At 40.3% G+C, this 17,713-nt stretch overlaps 1 protein-coding gene and 1 pseudogene across 14 annotated transcripts in view; both read left to right on the top strand.

Annotated features, from left to right (window-relative positions):
* VWA3B (von Willebrand factor A domain containing 3B) overlaps positions 1-17,713 on the top strand; it is a 225,676-nt gene that overhangs the window by 115,234 nt on the left and 92,729 nt on the right. For all 14 annotated transcript variants that reach the window (XR_010149071.1, XR_008546486.2, XR_008546484.2 and 11 more), the window contains one exon: positions 13,305-13,403. Coding sequence is in view for 8 of the 14 variants with exons in the window: in XM_054678679.2 (XP_054534654.1) it covers positions 13,305-13,403 (99 nt within the window). In the remaining 6 variants the exon portion in view is untranslated. The remainder of the gene's footprint in view (positions 1-13,304; positions 13,404-17,713) is intronic.
* LOC104005095 (ATP synthase subunit beta, mitochondrial-like) lies at positions 1,400-9,106 on the top strand (annotated as a pseudogene).

Genomic DNA, 17,713 nt, shown 5'->3' with positions numbered 1-17,713 from the left:
CACCACAGTACCAAAGGGACCAATTCTATCACTCCCAAAATGTCCTCATATGCCCCTTTGTCACCAACTCCCCCTCCCTCCTGGTAAACACTGCTCTGTTTCTCTGTCCTTATAGCTTTTCCTTTTCCAGAATGTCATATAAACAAAATCATACAATAGAACTTTAGGGTTCTAGCTTCTTTCACTTACCAAAATAACACTTGACGCCTGCCTGTAATCCCAGCACTTTGGGAGGCCGAGGCAGGCGGATCACGAGGTCAGGAGATCAAGACCATCCTGGCTAACACGGTGAAACCCCGTCTCTACTAAAAATACAAAAAAATTAGCCAGGTGTGGTGGCGTGTGCCTGTAGTCCCAGCTACTCGGGAGGCTGAGGCAGGAGAATGGCGTGAATCCAGGAGGCAGAGCTTCCAGTGAGCCGAGATGGCACCACTGCACTCCATCCTGGGTGATAGCGCGAGACTCCGTCTCAAAAAAAAAAAAAATTGAGTTTCTGGATATAAGAACTTTCTCAGTTCTTATAAGTTTGTCCAACTTATTTCATGAGTCAAGAGTTTATTCCCTTTTATTGATAAGTAGTGTTTTTAATTAATGAGTAGTGCTTTATTGATGAGTATGGAAGCAAAACTGTTTACCCATTCCTTTTTGAAGGCTATCTGTGTTATTTCCTGTTTTGGGTTTTATACATAAAGCTGCAGTAAACATTTGCCTACAGATTTTTGTGTGAAAAGGTGTTGAGAACTGTGAAGGGTCTGAGATTTTACCTTTCTTGCAAACTAATGTGGATGCCGGCAGAACACCAAGGCTTTTGGGTCAGAGAAAAATGACTTTATTACCCACAGCAAAAGCAGTAACCAGAGCATCAGCATTTTCTTTACTAGCTCCCTGAGCCCCAATTCCCGCAGGGTGAAACAATGAGGACCAGGCGACACTTGCTCATGCATTAGGTTGTGTTAAAGGAGGGGGCCCTGAACTTAAGAAAACCAAATCTTCTATAATGGACTGTGAGCATGCTGGTCCTTCGCTCCAGAATTAGGTATTATCTTTATACCGGACAATAAGCATGCCTACTCTTTGCTTTGAAGAGAGACAGTATTTCTGTTTTCCAAGGCTGTTCCCTATATATACATCTTGAAAAGATAAACCAGAGCAGACAGCACGTCTGTTGCAAGATATGTAGAAATACATGAGACCCGTGGGAAATGGTTTCCAACAATAAGTTTTCACTTCATTTGAATATAAATAAATATCTAGAAGTGAGATTGCTGGCCAGTATGCTAAGTGTATGTTTAACTTTATAAGAAACTGCCAAACTGTTTCCCAATGTGGCTGTACCGTTTTGCATTCCCGTCAGCGATATATGAGAGTTACAATTACTTTACATCTTCTCCAGCTTTTGATGTTGTCAGGTTGTTTTATTTTAGACATTCTAATATGGCTGAAAGATGTCTCGTAGTATCCTATTGTACTTTTAATTGCATTTACTTAACACTCGTCTTTTCATGCTTATTAGGCATCTGTATGTATGTCTTCTTTGGTGAAATATCTGTTCAGATATTTTGCCCATTTTTTAATTGCGTTGTTTGTTTTCTTAAGATTGAGTTTCTTCAGGCTGGGCGCAGATATGGATAATAGCTGGAGTCAGGCCAGGCACGGTGGCTCACGCCTGTAATCCCAGCACTTTGGGAGGCCGAGGCGGGCAGATCATGAGGTCAGGAGTTCGAGACCAGCCTGGCCAACATGGTGAAACCCCGTCTCTACTAAAACTACAAAAAATTAGCCGGGCATGGTGGCGGGTGCCTATAGTCCCAGCTACTCAGGAGGCTGAGGCAGGAGAATGGCATGAACCCGGGAGGCTGGAGATTGCAGTGAGCTGAGACCACGCCACTGCACTCCAGCCTAGGTGATACAGCGAGACTCCATCTCAAAAAAAAAAAAAAAAAAAAGATTGACTTTCTTCATGTATTCTGCACATAAACTTTATCAGACTTACAATTTGCAAGTATTTTCTCCCAATCTATGGCTTTTCATTCCCTTAATAGGGTTTTTCACTGTGTATCAGTTTTTAATTTTGATAAAGTCGAAGTTGCCAAGTTTTCTTTACGGATTGTGCTTTTAGACCCATAGCTAAACACACTGCAGTCATGCAGGTTTTCTCTTGTTTTCATCCTCAAATGTAATGGTTTTACATTCTGTGTTTAAGAATAGTGTACATTTTGAGTTCATTTTTGTATAAGGTGTGAGGCAGGATCCAGCACTGTTTGTCTAAGTAACTATTCCTCTCTCCGTGGAATTACCATTGCTTCTTGTCAAAAATCATTTGACTATATCTGTGTGGGTCTATTTTTGTTTCATTGAACTATTAATAGGTGTCTGTTCTTTCACCAACATCACATTGTCTTTATTATTGTGACTTTACACTGAGTCTTGAAATCAGCCAACCTGAATCCTCTAGCTTTGTATTTCCCTCCAAATTTTTTTGGCTGTTATATAGTTCCTTTGACCTGCCTTGTACATTTCAGAATCAGTTGTTGAAATCTACAAAACAGTACACTAGGATTTTGATTAAGATTCCCTTAAGTCTATAGATCAGATTCAAGAGAATTGACATCTAACACTGTGTACCTCTAAATTTATTTGGGTCTTTTTTGTTACTATTGTAAATAGTACTTTTTAAATTATAAATTTTAATTCTTTATTACAATTGATTTTTGTATACTGACCTTATTTCTTTTGACCTTGCTAATCTTACTTACCTGCTCTAGGAACTTTGTGGTAGATTACTTGGGATTTCCAATGATGTTATGTATGAATAGAGATGATTTTATTTTTTCCTCTCCAACCCGTATAGTGTTTATTTCTTTCTCTTGCCTTAATGCACTGGCTAAGACTTTCAGTATGATGTTTAACAGGAGTGGTGAGAGAGAACATACTTGCCTTGCTCCTGATATTAGAGGGGAAACATTCACTCTTTCACTATTAAATACTTTGCTAGCTGTGAGGTTTTTTGTTTTTTTTGTAGATGTGCTTTACCTTGTTAACCAATTTCCCTTCTATTCTTGGTTTTTTGAGGATTGTTACCATAAACAAATACTGGATTTTGTAAATGTGTTTTCTGCATCTGTTGAGCTTTTGATTTTGATGAAGCCAAGTTGCCAAGTTGTACTTGGCAGATCTGTTGTCTGTTAATATGGTGAACTACATTGATTTGTTTTTGAATATCAAATTGGCTTTGCATTCTGGGATAATCTCCACTTGTTCAAGATGTATTATAGATTGAATATATTCTGCATTAAATTTGTTAACCTATCTTGTTGAGGTTTTTTTGTCTATATTCATGAGGAATATTGGTTTGCAGATTCTTTTCTTAGAAATTGTTGTCTAATTTTGGTATCAGGAAATGCTGACCTCATAATATGGGTTAGAAAATATTCCATATTCTTTTTTTCTAAAAGAGGTTGTACAGAATTGATATGATTTTTCCTTAACTGTTTGGTAGAATTTACCAATGAAACCATCTGGGCCTCTTTTTTTGTTAGAAGTTTTAAAACTATGAATTCAATTTCTTTAACAGATTTAGGACTATTCAGATGATCTGTACCTCTGTGAGTTAGTTTTGGTCATTTGTTTCTTAGAAGGAAGCAGCCCATTTCTTCCACAGGGTTGAATTTATGAGCATAGAATTGCTCACAGCATTCCCTTATCATTTCCTTAATGTTTGTGGGATCTATAGTGATGTTTGATATTGGTAATTTTTGTCTGCTCCCTTTTTTTCTTGGTTAGTTTGAAGAGCTTTTTTTATTTTTCTTTCAATTTTGTTAATTTTTTTGAGAAACCAACTTTTTGTTTCTTTGATTTTCTAATTTTTAACAAATGTTTTAAATTGTGTTGATTCCTGCTATCTTTATTATTTTTCTCCTCCTACTTGCTTTTTTTAAATTAAATCTCCATTTCTTAGATCTAAGAATTTAATGATATAAATACCACCCCCAGCTACTGCTTTAGCTGTTCCCACAAATTACGTTTTATAACTGTTTTTGTTCAGTTCAAGATGTCATTTCTAAAGACTTGGCCTAATCTTAGATCCTGAAGATGTTTTCCCCGTGTCCTTTTTTCTAGAAGTTTTATAATTTTGTTTGACATTTAAGTCTATGATCTGTTTGGAATTAACGTTTGTATAAGGTGTGAGATCTAGGTTGAGGTTTATTTATTTATTTATTTATTTTGAGATGGAGTTTCGCTCTTGTCGCCCAGGCTGGACTGCAGTGGCGCGACCTCAGCTCACTGCAACCTCCGCCTCCCAGGTTCAAGCGATTCTCCTGCCTCAGCCTCCGGAGTAGCTAGGCCTACAGGCATGTACCACCATGCCTGGCTAATTTTTGTGTTTTTAGTAGAGACGGGGATTCTCCATGTTGGCCAAGATGTTCTCGATTTCCTGACTTTGTGATCTCCCCGCCTTGGCCTCCCAAAGTGCTGGGATTACAGGCGTGAGCCACCGCACCCGGCCAGTTTATTTATTTTTTGCCTATGAATGTGCAATTCTTGTGACACCGTTTATTGAAAAGGCTATTCCTCCTCTATTGAATTGTTTTTGCTCATTTGCCAAAAATCAGTTGAATATGTCTGCAGGTCTTTGTATGGGTTCCCTGTTCTGTTCTATCGTTATATGTGTTAATGTCTCCATTAGGACCACACTTTCTTGATAGCTATAGCTGTATAGTGAGCTTTAAGATCAAGAACAGCTACTCCTACTTTACATTTCTTTTTTTGAATTATTTTGGCTATTCTTGGGCCTTTATTTTCCATACAAAAATTGAAAACAAACTTCTTTACGCCTATTGAAAACCTTGATGACATTTGGATAGAAATTGCATTAAACCTATAGATCTAATTAGGAAGAATTTGCATCTTTATTGTGTTAATTCGTCTATTCCATGAATACAGTATGTCTCTCCGAGTATTTAGGTCTTTGATTTATTTCATCAGAATTTTATAATTTCAGCATACAGCTCTTGTACCTGTTTAAGTATATACTAAGTATTGTAATTTTTTGGAGCAATTGTAAGTGGTATTGCACTTTTTATTTTGGTTTTCACCTATTTGTTGTCAGTGTGTAGAAACGCATTTGGTTTTCATGTGTGGACTTTGCATCTTTTGACCTTAGTAGGCTTACGTACTATTTCGCTTTTTGTTTTTTGTGTATGGTAAGCCCTCCATATCTGCAAGTTCTGTGTCTGTGGATTCAACCAACTATGGATGGAAAATATTTGGGAAAAATAAATGGTAAAAATCATAACAATACAAGAATAAAATATAATACAAAACTTAAAAGATATAACAACTACTTATGTAGCATTTACATTTTGTTAGATATCATAGGTAATCTGGAGATTATTTAAAGTATACATGAGGATTGTATAGGTTATGTGCAAATACTATGCCATTTTATATGATACTTGAGCATCCTCAGATTTTGGTGTCCATGGGGTTGGGAGTGGATCCTGGAACCAGTCCCCCACAGATACTAAGGGACAACTGTAGTTCTCAGGATTTTCTATGTAGATAATTGGGTAGTCTGCAAATAGACAGTAGTATTTGTTTTGTTTGTTTTTTTCCAACCTCTATGACTTATTCCTTTGCTTTATTGCAGCGGATAGAACTTCCAGTACTACATTGAATAGGTATGTTGAGAGCAGACATACTTGCCTTTTTCCCAATCATAAAGGGCAAGAATTCAGTCTTCTCCCATTAAGTATGATGTTAGCTGCAAGCTTTTTGTACGTGCTCTTTATGAGATTGAGAAAGTTTCATTCTATTCCTAATGTACTGAACTTTTATACTGAATGAAGGTTGCATTTGCCAAATCCTTTTCTGTGCAAATTGATATGCTCATATGATTTTTTTTCGAATTTTGAACCAACTCTGAATACATAGAATGCCACTTGGTCATGATGTATTATTCATTTTATACATTGTTGGATTAAATTTGCTAATATTTGTTGAGAACTTTTGTGTCTAGGTTCATGAGAGATGTTGGTCTGTAGGCTTTTTGTGTGTGTGCTGTCTTTGTCTGCTTTGCGTATCAGTGTAATACTGGCCTCATAGAGTGAGTTGGGAAGTATTCCCTCCCCTTCTATCTTCTGGAGTGGATTGTGTAAAACTTGTGTTAATTCTCCTTTGAATGTTTGATAAAATTCTCTAGTGCGGCCAGGCACGGTGGCTCACACCTGTAATCCCAGCACTTTGGGAGGCCAAGGCAGGCAGGATCACCTGAAGTCAGGAGTTCAAGACCAGCCAGGCCAACATGGCAAAACCCCGTCTCTACTTAACATACAAAAACTAGCAAGGCATGGTGACAGATGCCTGTAATCCCAGCTACTCGGGAGTCTGGGGCAGGAGAATCGCTTGAACCCAGAAGCAGAGGCTGCAGTGAGCTGAGATGGTGTCACTGCACTCCAGCCTGGGTGACACAGACAGACTCTGCCTCAATAAATAAATTAATTAATAAATTAATTCTCTAGTGCAAACATATGGACACAGATACTTCTTTTCAGGGGCTTTTTAATTACAAATTCAATTTCTTTAATAACCATAGAACTATTCAGGTTGTCAGTTTCATCTTGGTAGAGTTTTGGTAGTTTGTGGTTTTTGAAAAAGTGTTCAATTTTTTCTAAACTGTCGAATTTATGAGCATAAAGTTTTTCATAATATTCTCTTATTGTCCTGTCAGTGACTGCAAGAGATGTTGTAATAGGCCCTGTTTTATACTTGATGTTGGTAATATGCGTCTTTTTACCTTGCAAATCTTGCTAGAAGTTTGTCAATTTTATTGATTCTTTTTAACAACCAGCCTTTTATCAATTTTCTCTGTTGTTTTACTATTTGAATTTTATTAATTTCTGTTCTTTATTATTTACTTCTTTCTGCCTGCTTTGAGTTTATTTTGCTCTTGAGTTTACTTTTCTAGGTTCTTGAGGTAGGAACATAAATTATAGTTTTGGCATATTTTTATTTTATTGTAAGTAAGCTTTTAGTACCATAAATTTTCCTGCGAGAATTATGTTGGTACATCCCACAAATTTTAAGCAAAACAGCTTAATTTTCATTCAGTACTATTTAATTTTTAATTTTCTTTGTGATTTCACTTTTGGGCCATGAATTATTCAAAGCATGTTTTAAAATTTCCAAGTGTTTGTGGAAATTTTCATGTTGTCTTTCTGTTATTAATTTCTATTTTGATTCCACTATAGTCAGAGGGCATACTCTGTATGATTTCAAATCTTTTAAATTTGTTAAATGTTGTTCTGTGACTCAAGATATGGTCTATTTATGCAAATTTTCAGTGTTTGTTTGAAAAGCATGTGCAGTCTTTTGTTGGGTGGAGTATTCTATAAATCTCAATTAGATCTGGTTAGTTGATGGTATTGTTCAATTCCTCTCTGTCCTTGCTGATTGGTTAGTTGTTCTGTCAATCATTAAGAGCGGGATATTGGGCAACACTCAGTCTCCACCCAAACTCTACCATGTTGAGTTCTGTGGGTCATGTCTGCTGCCTCAGCCTCCAGGGACTTGCAGGAACTCAGCCCTTCAGTGTTGCTACTCCAAGCTCAGGTCTTGCCATGGGCCACTCTGGCAGCAATCCAATCTACCAGGAAATATGGGCACAAACATCACCTTTGCTGAAGACAGGCACCACCACTGGGTGTATTTTGGTGGTCATTGATGCAGTAGTGGATGTCCAGTTTGATGAGGGACTACCATCTATTTTAAATGCCCAGAAAGTACAAGGCAGGGAGACCAGGCTGGTTTTGGTGGTGACCCAGCATTTGGGTGAGAGCACAGTAAGGATTATGCTATGAATGGTACAGAAGGCTTGTTTAGAGGCCAGAAAGTCCTGGACTCTGGTGCACCAATCAAAAGTCCTGTTGGTCCTGAGACTTTGAGCAGAATCATGAACATCATTGGAGAGCCTATTGATGAAAGAGGTCCCATCAAAATGAAACAGTTTGCTCCCATTTATGATGAGGCTCCTGAGTTCATGGAAATTAGCGTTGAGCAAGAAATTCTGGTGGCTAGTATCAAAGTTGTGGATTTCCTCGCTCCCTAGCCAAGAGTGGCAAAATTGGGCTTTTTAGTGGTGTTGGAGTTGACAAGATTGTACCCATCATGGAATTAATCAATAATGTTGCCAAAGCCCATGGTGCTTAATCTGGGTTTGCTGGTGTTTTTGAGAGGACCTGTAAGGGCAATGACTTATATTATGAAATGACTGAGTCTGGTGTTTTCAACTTAAAAGACGTTACCTCCAAGGTAATGCTGATGTAAGGTCAAATGAATGAACCACCTGCTACTCATGCCCAGGTAGCTCTGACTGGACTGACTGTGGCTGAATACTTCAGAGACCAAGAAGTTCAAGATGTACTCCTGTTTATTGATAATATCTTTCACTTCACCCATGCTGGCTCAAGGGTGTCTGCCTTATTGGGCAGAATCCCTTCTGCTGTGGGATATCAGCCTACCCTGGCCACTGACATGGTGGGTACGATGTGGGGAAAGAATTGCCACTACCAAGAGGAGATCTATCACCTCTGTACAGGCTATGTACCTGCTGATGACTCGACTGCCTCTGCTACTTCCTTTGCTCATTTGGATGCCACCACTGTGCTGCCCCATGCTGTCACTGAGCTGGGCATCTATCTACACGTGGATCCTCCGGACTCCATCTCTCACATCATGGATCCCAACATTGTTGGCAATGAGCATAATGATGTTGCCCGTGGGGTGCAAAAGATTCTGCGTGGCTACAAATCCCTCCATACGTTATTGTCATAATCCATATAGGGTATGGATTAACTTTCTGAGGAAGACAAGTTGACCGTGTCTTGAATGTGGATAATACAACATTTCTTGTCTCAGCCATTCCAGGCTGCTGAGGTCATCACAGGTCATATGGGGAAGTCAGTACTCCTGAAGGAGACCAGTAAAGGATTTCAGCAGATTTTGATAGGTGAACATGACCATCTCTCAGAACGGGCCTTCAGTGATGGAACCCATTGAAGAAGGTTTGGCAGAAGCTGATACGCTGGCTGAAGAGCACTTATTATGAGGGGTCTTTTTGGCAAACTAAGCACTCATCTGCTGTACTGTCCCTCTCCTTCCCCTAATCCAAACAGTTTCAGGTTTCAGTGTAAGCCACATGAGAACCTTGATTGAAAACATGTTCTATCTGAAGAGTATTTAAGGCTTCCAATACAATGTACACCCCTCAGAAAAAAAAGAATGGTGTATTGAAGACCCCAACCATAAGACTCTACCTATTTTATCTATTACAACTCTATTATAAAGTAGATAAAAATAGATTTATCTATTTTTCTTTTCATCTCCGTCAAATTTTGCTTCATGTATTTTGAAGCTCTGTTGTTTGAAGTATACACATTTAGGGTTGTTGTCTTCTTGGTGGATTGAGAATTTTATCATCCTAATGTCCCTTTTTGTCCTTAGTAAGTTTTCTTTGTGTTAAAGTCTACTTTATATAATATTAATATACTTATTTTTGCTTTTTAAAAATAAATATTTGCATAATATGTTTTTTCCATCCTTTTACCTTTAACCTATCTATGTTGTTATGCCTGAAGTGAGTTTCCTGTAGACAGCATAAATTGGGTCATGTTTTTGTTCACTCTTCAGTCTCTCATGTAATTGGTATATGTAGGTGATTTATATGTAAAGTTATTATTCATATTTAAGGATTAAGTGTCTCATTTTATTTATTATTTTTGTGTGTCTCCTCTGTTTCTCATTTTTCTCTTTTGTCTTGCCTTCCTATGGGTTATTTGAGCATATTTTGGTGTTTCATTTTGATTTATTTATACTGTTTTTGAGTGTATTGCTTTGTATACTTTTCTTAATAGTTCTATATATTTCCTTATACATATATGTAACTTATCACAGCCTATTGTGATATAACTTATCACAGCCTATTGGTGGTTTGCTACTTCAAGTTAAGTGTAGCAACCTTACTTCTATTTAGGTCCCTTTACACTCACCATTTAAAATATATAATTGTCTGAAGTATTTCCTTTGCATGCATTATATGCCGTCTTAGATGGTGCTAAACTTTTGCTTCAATCATAAAATGTAACTAAAGAAATCCATGGTGTTAAGGATTATCTATTATGCTTACTTTTATATTTACTCATTCCATTGTTCTTTTTTCTGAAAGTCCAGGCTTTTTTCTTTTCTCGTTCTCTTTCTATATGGAAAGCTTTCATGAACCCTTCTTTAAGGGTAGGTCTCCCTGTAATAAATTCACATAGTTTTCCTTCTCCTTCAACCCTGGAGGCTATTTTCCCCAGATAGGTGATTCATGGCTGGCAGTTATTTTCTTTCAGCACTTGAAAATGTGGCGCCTCTTCCTCTGGTCTCTATAGTTTCAGATGAGAAACTGCTGTCATTTGAGTTGGTGCTCTTTTATAGGTAATGTGTTATTTCTCTTCAGCTTTTTTAGGATTTTTCTTTGTTTTTAGTTTCAGAAATTTAAATACAATGTGTCTTGGTGTGGCTTTCTTTGGTTTTATCATGTTTGGGATTTGCTTAGCTTCTTGAATTGTAGTTTCTGTATCTTTAACCAAATTTGTTTGTTTGTTTGTTTGTTTGTTTGTTTTTGAGACGGAGTCTTGCTCTGTCGCCCAGGCTGGAGTGTGGTGGCGCGATCTTGGCTCACTGCAAGCTCCACCTCCTGGGTTCATGCCATTCTCCTGCCTCAGCCTCCTGAGTAGCTGGGATTACAGGCACCTGCCACCACGCCAGGCTAATTTTTTGTATTTTTATTAGAGATAGTGTTTCACCATGTTAGCCAGGATGCTCTCGATCTCCTGACCTCATGATCTGCTCGCCTCAGCCTCCCAAAGTGCTGGGATTACAGGCGTGAGCCACCGCGCCCAGCCAAAATTTGGGGTTTTTTTCAGTCATTAATTTTTAAATGCTTTTTAAGCCCCATACTCTTTCCCCTCTTTTTTCTGAAACTCTAGTTGTATGAATAGTATTAGCTCTTCCTCATTGTTCCGGAGATTTCTGAGGCTCTGTTGGTATTGGCATCAGTGGGTTGCTTTTCTCATTCGAATGTGATATTTCTGGTTCTTGGTATAATGAGTGATTTTTAAATTATATCTTAGACCATTCGGTTATCATGTTAGAAGACTTTATTTCCACTTATGTCTGTTTATTCGGCGCAGTCGCTGTGTTTGGGTGTAGCATGTTTGCTCTGGCTTACTTCTGTGGGCTTTCGTTCCAGTGACAGTCTCGTTCCCTGAGCCATCTTGTGCTGCTGGGGCCCCCTCAATTCCTGTTTGGTGCTGTCTGCAGGAGTGGAAGGCATGTCCCTGGGCTGCCTGCTGTTGCTGGGTGACCTTCTGGGATGGGGAGCAGACCACAGACTAAAAATACGGGAAAAATAAGCCCTTAGCCTAGTAAGTACTCAATAGTTGTTGTTTTATGATTAACATTACTCCCATCGTTTTCCTGGCCCCTCTTCTCCTATGGGCTTTACAGTTATGGAATTACTTGCTGAATCCTGAACAAGAAAGGAGTCTGGAGCGTGCAGCATCCTTTCTGTGGTTTCCTGCCTATCCTACTCATCCTTTAAGAGTCTTCCCTGCCGTCTCCCCCAGAAGATGTATTTAGCAACTCACTCAGCTAGAGTAAGACGCATCCTACACTGGGCATGAACTTTTACAGCTTTTGACACAGTGTTAGGTCGTCATCTTCTAGGCATCCAACACCATCCCATGAACCCCCTTCAAGGCACAGAATTTTGTCTGGTTTTGTAGGTTATGTCTCAGATCTATCAAAATGTCTGGCACGTGGTACTTATGTGCTTACTAAGTATCTATTGAAATGAAAGGGAATAAAGCTGATGAAGGAGCCTTAGGTGAGAGCAGCCGGATGGGTCAGGTCATGGGGTTCCCCATCATGGCTGAGTCTGAGAAAGTCTTAATGGAAGAGTGCCCATGGTATACGGTGAGGCTTGAGATGCCTTGGGCGGGGTGGGGGCTGGATGTGTGCTGGATCTTTGTCATTCCTTAGGCTGTCAGTCTCTGCTCCCTTCTTATCCTGATTCTTGGGATGGGGGCAGAGTCTGTTCACCTATGGAAGTTGAAGGGTCTGGCCTTGCTTTAGCTAGGGTGTGGGTAATGTGACCCAGGCACCATCAGTCAGAATAACCTCCTAGGCTTTGACTTGAGAGATTGTGACTCCAGATGGCAGGTCCAGCAGAGACAACCTTGGCAGTGGTGGCAGATGCATACTGATGCAGCTCCTGGGGTGGCAGTGGCAGTGAGCTGTGGTCCATCTCTTGTCAATACTCCCAGTGCCAGCGAGGAAAGTCACAGCGTCCAGCACTCTGCAGTGGAACTGCAGCGGGGCCCCCACCAGGCAGCCCTGCAGCAGGATTGGGGGTCTCATTCCTGATGAGAGGTCCCAACCCAGGTTATCCTGTCCATTGGTGATGCTGTGAGCCATCCCAATGTCCTTTATCATAAATTCCTTCCTGTTTGAATCAACCACAGTTGGTTTTCTTGCTTACAACTGAAGCTGGAGTGATACAACGGAACTGAGATGAGGGGGATGTTGAAGGAGGCTTTTGGACAGTTCAAAGTCCTGTATCTCTACTGATGGTCCCTTGGTAAGGATCATTTTTGCATATTAAGGAGAGTACATTCCATAAATTAATATGTATCTAAAAATCCATTCCTTTCTATATTGATGAAGTATTTAAGAGATTTTCTAAGTGTTTACTATGATTTGAGAGATTGCTAAAAACAGAACTTGTCAGGTAATGTTAGATATGCCCACATGTACATTGTTAGATTGCTAATGATACCACACTCACGTTTACCAAATATTGGGTATCATGAATAAATCCTGGTTTGAAACCATTACGGTGCCACAGTGTATTTAGGCTGCATGTTTAAGCTCTGTTGACAGACGAGTGAGCAGTAACTGAGTTAGCATCTCATGTAGAAACACAAAAAAATAAAATTGCATTAAGAGCTCTGTCATCAAGGCAGGAAATCCACAGTCCTGACTTCTAGCAGTCCTTGGACTGCCCGGAAAGAGACTTTTAGGCACACCCTGGGATATGTTTCTTGGAATCACTGGGGCTAAATTATTATCTCAATGTAATTTTAATTTATCTTTCATCTCACAAGTACTTTTTCTCCTTTTCTGGAAGCAGAAAATAAATACTTGTTTGTGAATTCTTTTTTGGGATTCAAGTGTGTCCTTGGTATCTCTTTTTTCCGTAGATTGGAAGCTCCACAAACACCCTGAGTGCCCTGAAAACTGCTTTTGCTGATAAAGAAACACGGGCAATCTACCTTCTGACCGATGGGAGACCTGATCAGGTACTTATCAGAGCTGGGAACAAAGAGGGCCTCACTGATGTTCTGAAAGCAAATGCTGGAAATGGGTCTGGGGGACCTTTTCAGCTGCCACCAAAAATCCGTGGACATATACTTCCTTGGCTTAGGGACTCAGATCTGAGGTGAGAAAATACACTGAGAGATTCCTTTGTCTCTGGAAACTCTGAGGAGAATTTATGAGACAGTGAATGTTGCCTGGTGAGTGTGACACACACCCCTAGCCTGGAGACCAGCCCCACAAAAGGAGACGTCTGCTGTCCACTGAAGACTGGTTTGCATTTTATTACAAATGAAAAGCGAGGAGATTCTTTTTGATTTTTTTTCCTCTGGAGACTCTGAATCTAAACATGTCACTGCATAATGTCCTTGGCTTTACCTCTAATGCTAACTTAGTACTCATTTAAACAAAAACACGCCTTTCTAGCGAAATGTCCTTTGTTTTGTTTAGCCCGACTGGAAAATATTTGAAAAGCTGTAGAGGAGTCTGTTCATCTTCTTTGGAGCTTTGTGAATGAAAGACGAGTACTCCAGGCATTAAATAAACAGAAGGATTTTCAGGCCAGCGTAATGTAAATTAACAGCTAAAGTGAATTAGTGTCAACTCGTGTCCTTCCTTGTGAGATGTTTGCATATGCAGATTGCTAGGCAAATATTCTAAAATATCCTGTGGCAAAAAGTTCAGGGCTTAAAGAGAGTAAGCATCCGGGTTTTACTGCAGCTTTAGATTTATGGCAGAACGGGAGTGTGTAAAGTGAAAATTTATTTTAAATTTTTTTCCTATCAACTTCACTGTGTTTTCTCTTTGGAAGCAGTTCATCGTGTCTCTCTTCTGTTCCATGTGTGGTGCCAGGGTCTGAGGCTATAAAGATGAGTAATAGCTCATCCCTGCCTTTGGGAAGTTTGTGCTTTGGCGAATGTGCTAGATGTATACAGTTTAATACAACACGGGAACAGGGTTGCCTGTGCTATGTCTAGGAGCACAGTGACGGATTTTGCTGTACAGATGGAGGGAAGGCCAGGGCAGGTTCCAGCGAGGCGGGGACATTTGAGCTGTGTCTGGAAAGAGAAGAAGGAATCTTTGGAACAGAAGACACTGTTGATGTCCTGGGCAGAAGGGACACAGAGGTGTGGAAATATGTGGGGGACTCAGAGAAAAAAGCTGAGGACAGGGGCAACGGAAGAAGATCAGGGTGGAGGTGAAAAACGTTGCGTTGAGGGAGACTGTGGAAGTCCTTGAATGCCACATTAGAAGGGTGGTGTCACCACAGAGAGGAACTCTTGGAGGAGCCGCCCACCCTACCCATCTGCATCTCAGAAACATGCCTCAGTTGTGCCAAGGAAAGGCTGGCGCTGCCATGGCCTGCTGCTGGGTCCTTGATGAAAGCTGGGAAGGACCTAGCCTTGGGTGGGAGCAGCAGGAATGGGAGGAGGGGACTGCCTCCAGACGTGAGCCGCAGGAAGCAGCATCAACAGGACCCCATGGCCAGTTTGGAAGCAGTGAGCGAGAGGTGAGGAGAAGGTAGGAGCAAGGCAGAAAGGAGTCAGGATGACTGATTCCTGGTTTACAATGATTTTGATATTAACGGATTGAAATGCAGATTTCAAGAAGAGGCAAGTAGGCTTGGGGGTGGCTGGTGGAGGAAGCTGTGTTTGCGAACCTCTAGTGAGTGCATGGGTGTCTAGAAGTCCCTAGAAATATGGAGCTGGAGTTTAGGGACTGTGGGCTGAAGGTTCCAACTTGAGAGACATCTAGGCAAGTCAAGGTGTATTTTTCTTTTTAATATACTCTTAACTGATTTTTAAAATTGTTTACACTATGGACAATTTGGAAAACACAGATAAGCATTAAAAAGGAGAAAATGTGGGTTGGGTGGGGAGGCTCACTCCTGTAATCTCAACACTTTGGTAGGCTGAGGCAGGAGGATTGCTTGAGCCCAGGAGTTCAAGACCAGCCTGGACAACATATTGAGACCCTGCCTCTACAAAAAACTTTAAAATTAGCTCAGTGTGGTGGTGTGCACCTGTAGTCCTAGCTACTCAGAAGGCTGAAGTAGGGGGATCATTTGAAACCAGGAGTTCAAGGATGCAGTGAGCTGTGATCGTGCTACTGCACTCCAGCCTGGGCAACAGAGCGAGTCCCTGTCTCTAAGAAAAAAACAAAAAAAAAAAAAGCAAAAAACAAAAAAAAAAGGAAAAAATTTGAATCACTCATAATTGAATTTTGTGGGTTTTTTTCCCATCTAACATATCACATGGATTTTTCTAAGTCATCAAAAATTCTTCAGGAGCATCCTTCTCAATGACTGCATCACATTCTGTTATATGAATTTAATAAAACTTGTACCTTAAAGCTATTTTTGTTTAAATTTTGAATAGTAATATGTTCTAATGCATTCTTTTCTACCTTCGTAGAAAAGCATAGGTAGAGAAAATTCTCCCTCTCACCCCTTTCACCAGCTAGGAGGCAACTGATGTAACTAGTTTTTTTGTATCTCCTTTCAGAGATGGTTTCTGTTATACAGCAAAAATGTATTCATATATATTTCCTCTTTTTTACAAAAACAAATGTTAGCCTATTATACACACGATTCTGCACCTTTATTCGTCAAACAGTATACCTTGGAGATGGCTTCGTATCATTTCATAAAGAGCGTCCTCATTCTCTTCTAGGTTCCATCACATGGCTATCCCATCACTTATTTAGCTAGTCCCCTGCAGATACGCAGTTGGATTGTTTTTGAGCTTTCTGATTTACACAATCTTGCCAAAGGAACTCTGTGCATATATTGGTTTGCCTGTGAGTGAGTATATCTGTAGTGTAAATTCTGAGAAGTGGACTCAGCTGCAAGGTCCATGTTTTGATAGATACTGCCGAATAGCAACCCCCAAAGAGGATATCACAAGCAACATCCCCACAAGCAGTGTATTGACAAGAATTCTTGATCTACATTCCAGTACGGACTTCTGAGGCTCTGGAATCTCCCAATAATGTATATAAAAATACACTCAAAATTTTTGTTTTCTTGAGAGAAGATCGATATATTTCACCAGATTCTGAAGGTCTACTCAAAGATGGAGAATCAAGAATATGGATAATAGCTGGAGTCAGGCCAGGCACGGTGGCTCATGCCTGTAATCCCAGCACTTTGGAGGCCGAGGTGAGTTGGATCACAAGGTCAGGAGATCAAGACCATCCCGGCTAACATGGTGAAACCCCGTCTCTACTAAAAATACAAAAATTAGCTGGGCCTGGTGGCGTGCGCCTGTAGTCCCAGCTGCTGGGGAGGCTGAGGCAGGAGAATGGTGTGAACCCGGGAGGTGAAGCTTGCAGTGAGCCGAGATCATGCCACTGCACTCTAGTCTGGGTGACAGAGCGAGACTCCATCTAAAAACAAAAAACAAAAAACAAAAAACAAAAAAGGTGGAGTCAGAAATGTGCAAATTACCCCAAACATAATTTCGAAACTCTTCTTTTCTTTTCTTTGAGACAGAGTCTGGCTCTGTCGCCCAGGCTAGAGTGCAGTGGCACGATCTCGGCTCACCGCAAGCTCCACCTCCCGGGTTCACACCATTCTCCTGCCTCAGCCTCCCCAGCAGCTGGGACTACAGGCACATGCCGCCACACCCGGCTAATTTTTGTATTTTTGGTAAAGACGGGGTTTCACCATGTTAGCCGGGATGGTCTTGATCTCCTGACCTTGTGATCTGCCCACCTCGGCCTCTCAAAGTGCTGGGATTAAAGGCGTGAGCCACCGTGCCCAGCCAATTTAGAAACTCTTGAGGACTTCCGAATTCAACACCTGCAAAAAGACTGCCCTTTCGACACACGTGGTCTATTTTTTTTTTCCATTATTCCTTGGATTCTCTCAAAAAGGCAAATTGATATTTGATATTCATGTTTTATGTAGAAGATATGGAGATGTACCACTCAATTTCCATTTTTTGCTTTTGAATTTTCACTGGCTTTATAGGAACTGAATGTGTAAGGCCAGTGTTGTTATTCCAAATATTCAGCAGAATTTTCTCCGTGGAAGAATAGACACAGATGCTGTTCTGGATCAGTTATATGGACACTAGCTTCCTGCCTGATTATTAAATGTCCGAGGGAGCATTATAAAGTGACACAGTCTTTAAAATTAAGCAGGTCAAAAATTAAGTGGGTTCTAGAAATATTAGTCTTCATTAAAAGGGAATCATATACACATTGGATAAGTGTCCTTTGGTGGGCATCCATAGTGTAAGCTGGCAGGGTCTTTGCTGGGAACAGCCCCATGCAGCTTTGGCTGCGGTCA

The sequence above is a fragment of the Pan troglodytes genome, chromosome 12, assembly GCF_028858775.2.
Source record: "Pan troglodytes isolate AG18354 chromosome 12, NHGRI_mPanTro3-v2.0_pri, whole genome shotgun sequence".
In the NCBI taxonomy this organism is placed as follows: domain Eukaryota; kingdom Metazoa; phylum Chordata; class Mammalia; order Primates; family Hominidae; genus Pan; species Pan troglodytes.
Note: the sequence above shows the minus strand (reverse complement) of the source record. Positions and strands in the feature narration are given on the sequence as shown.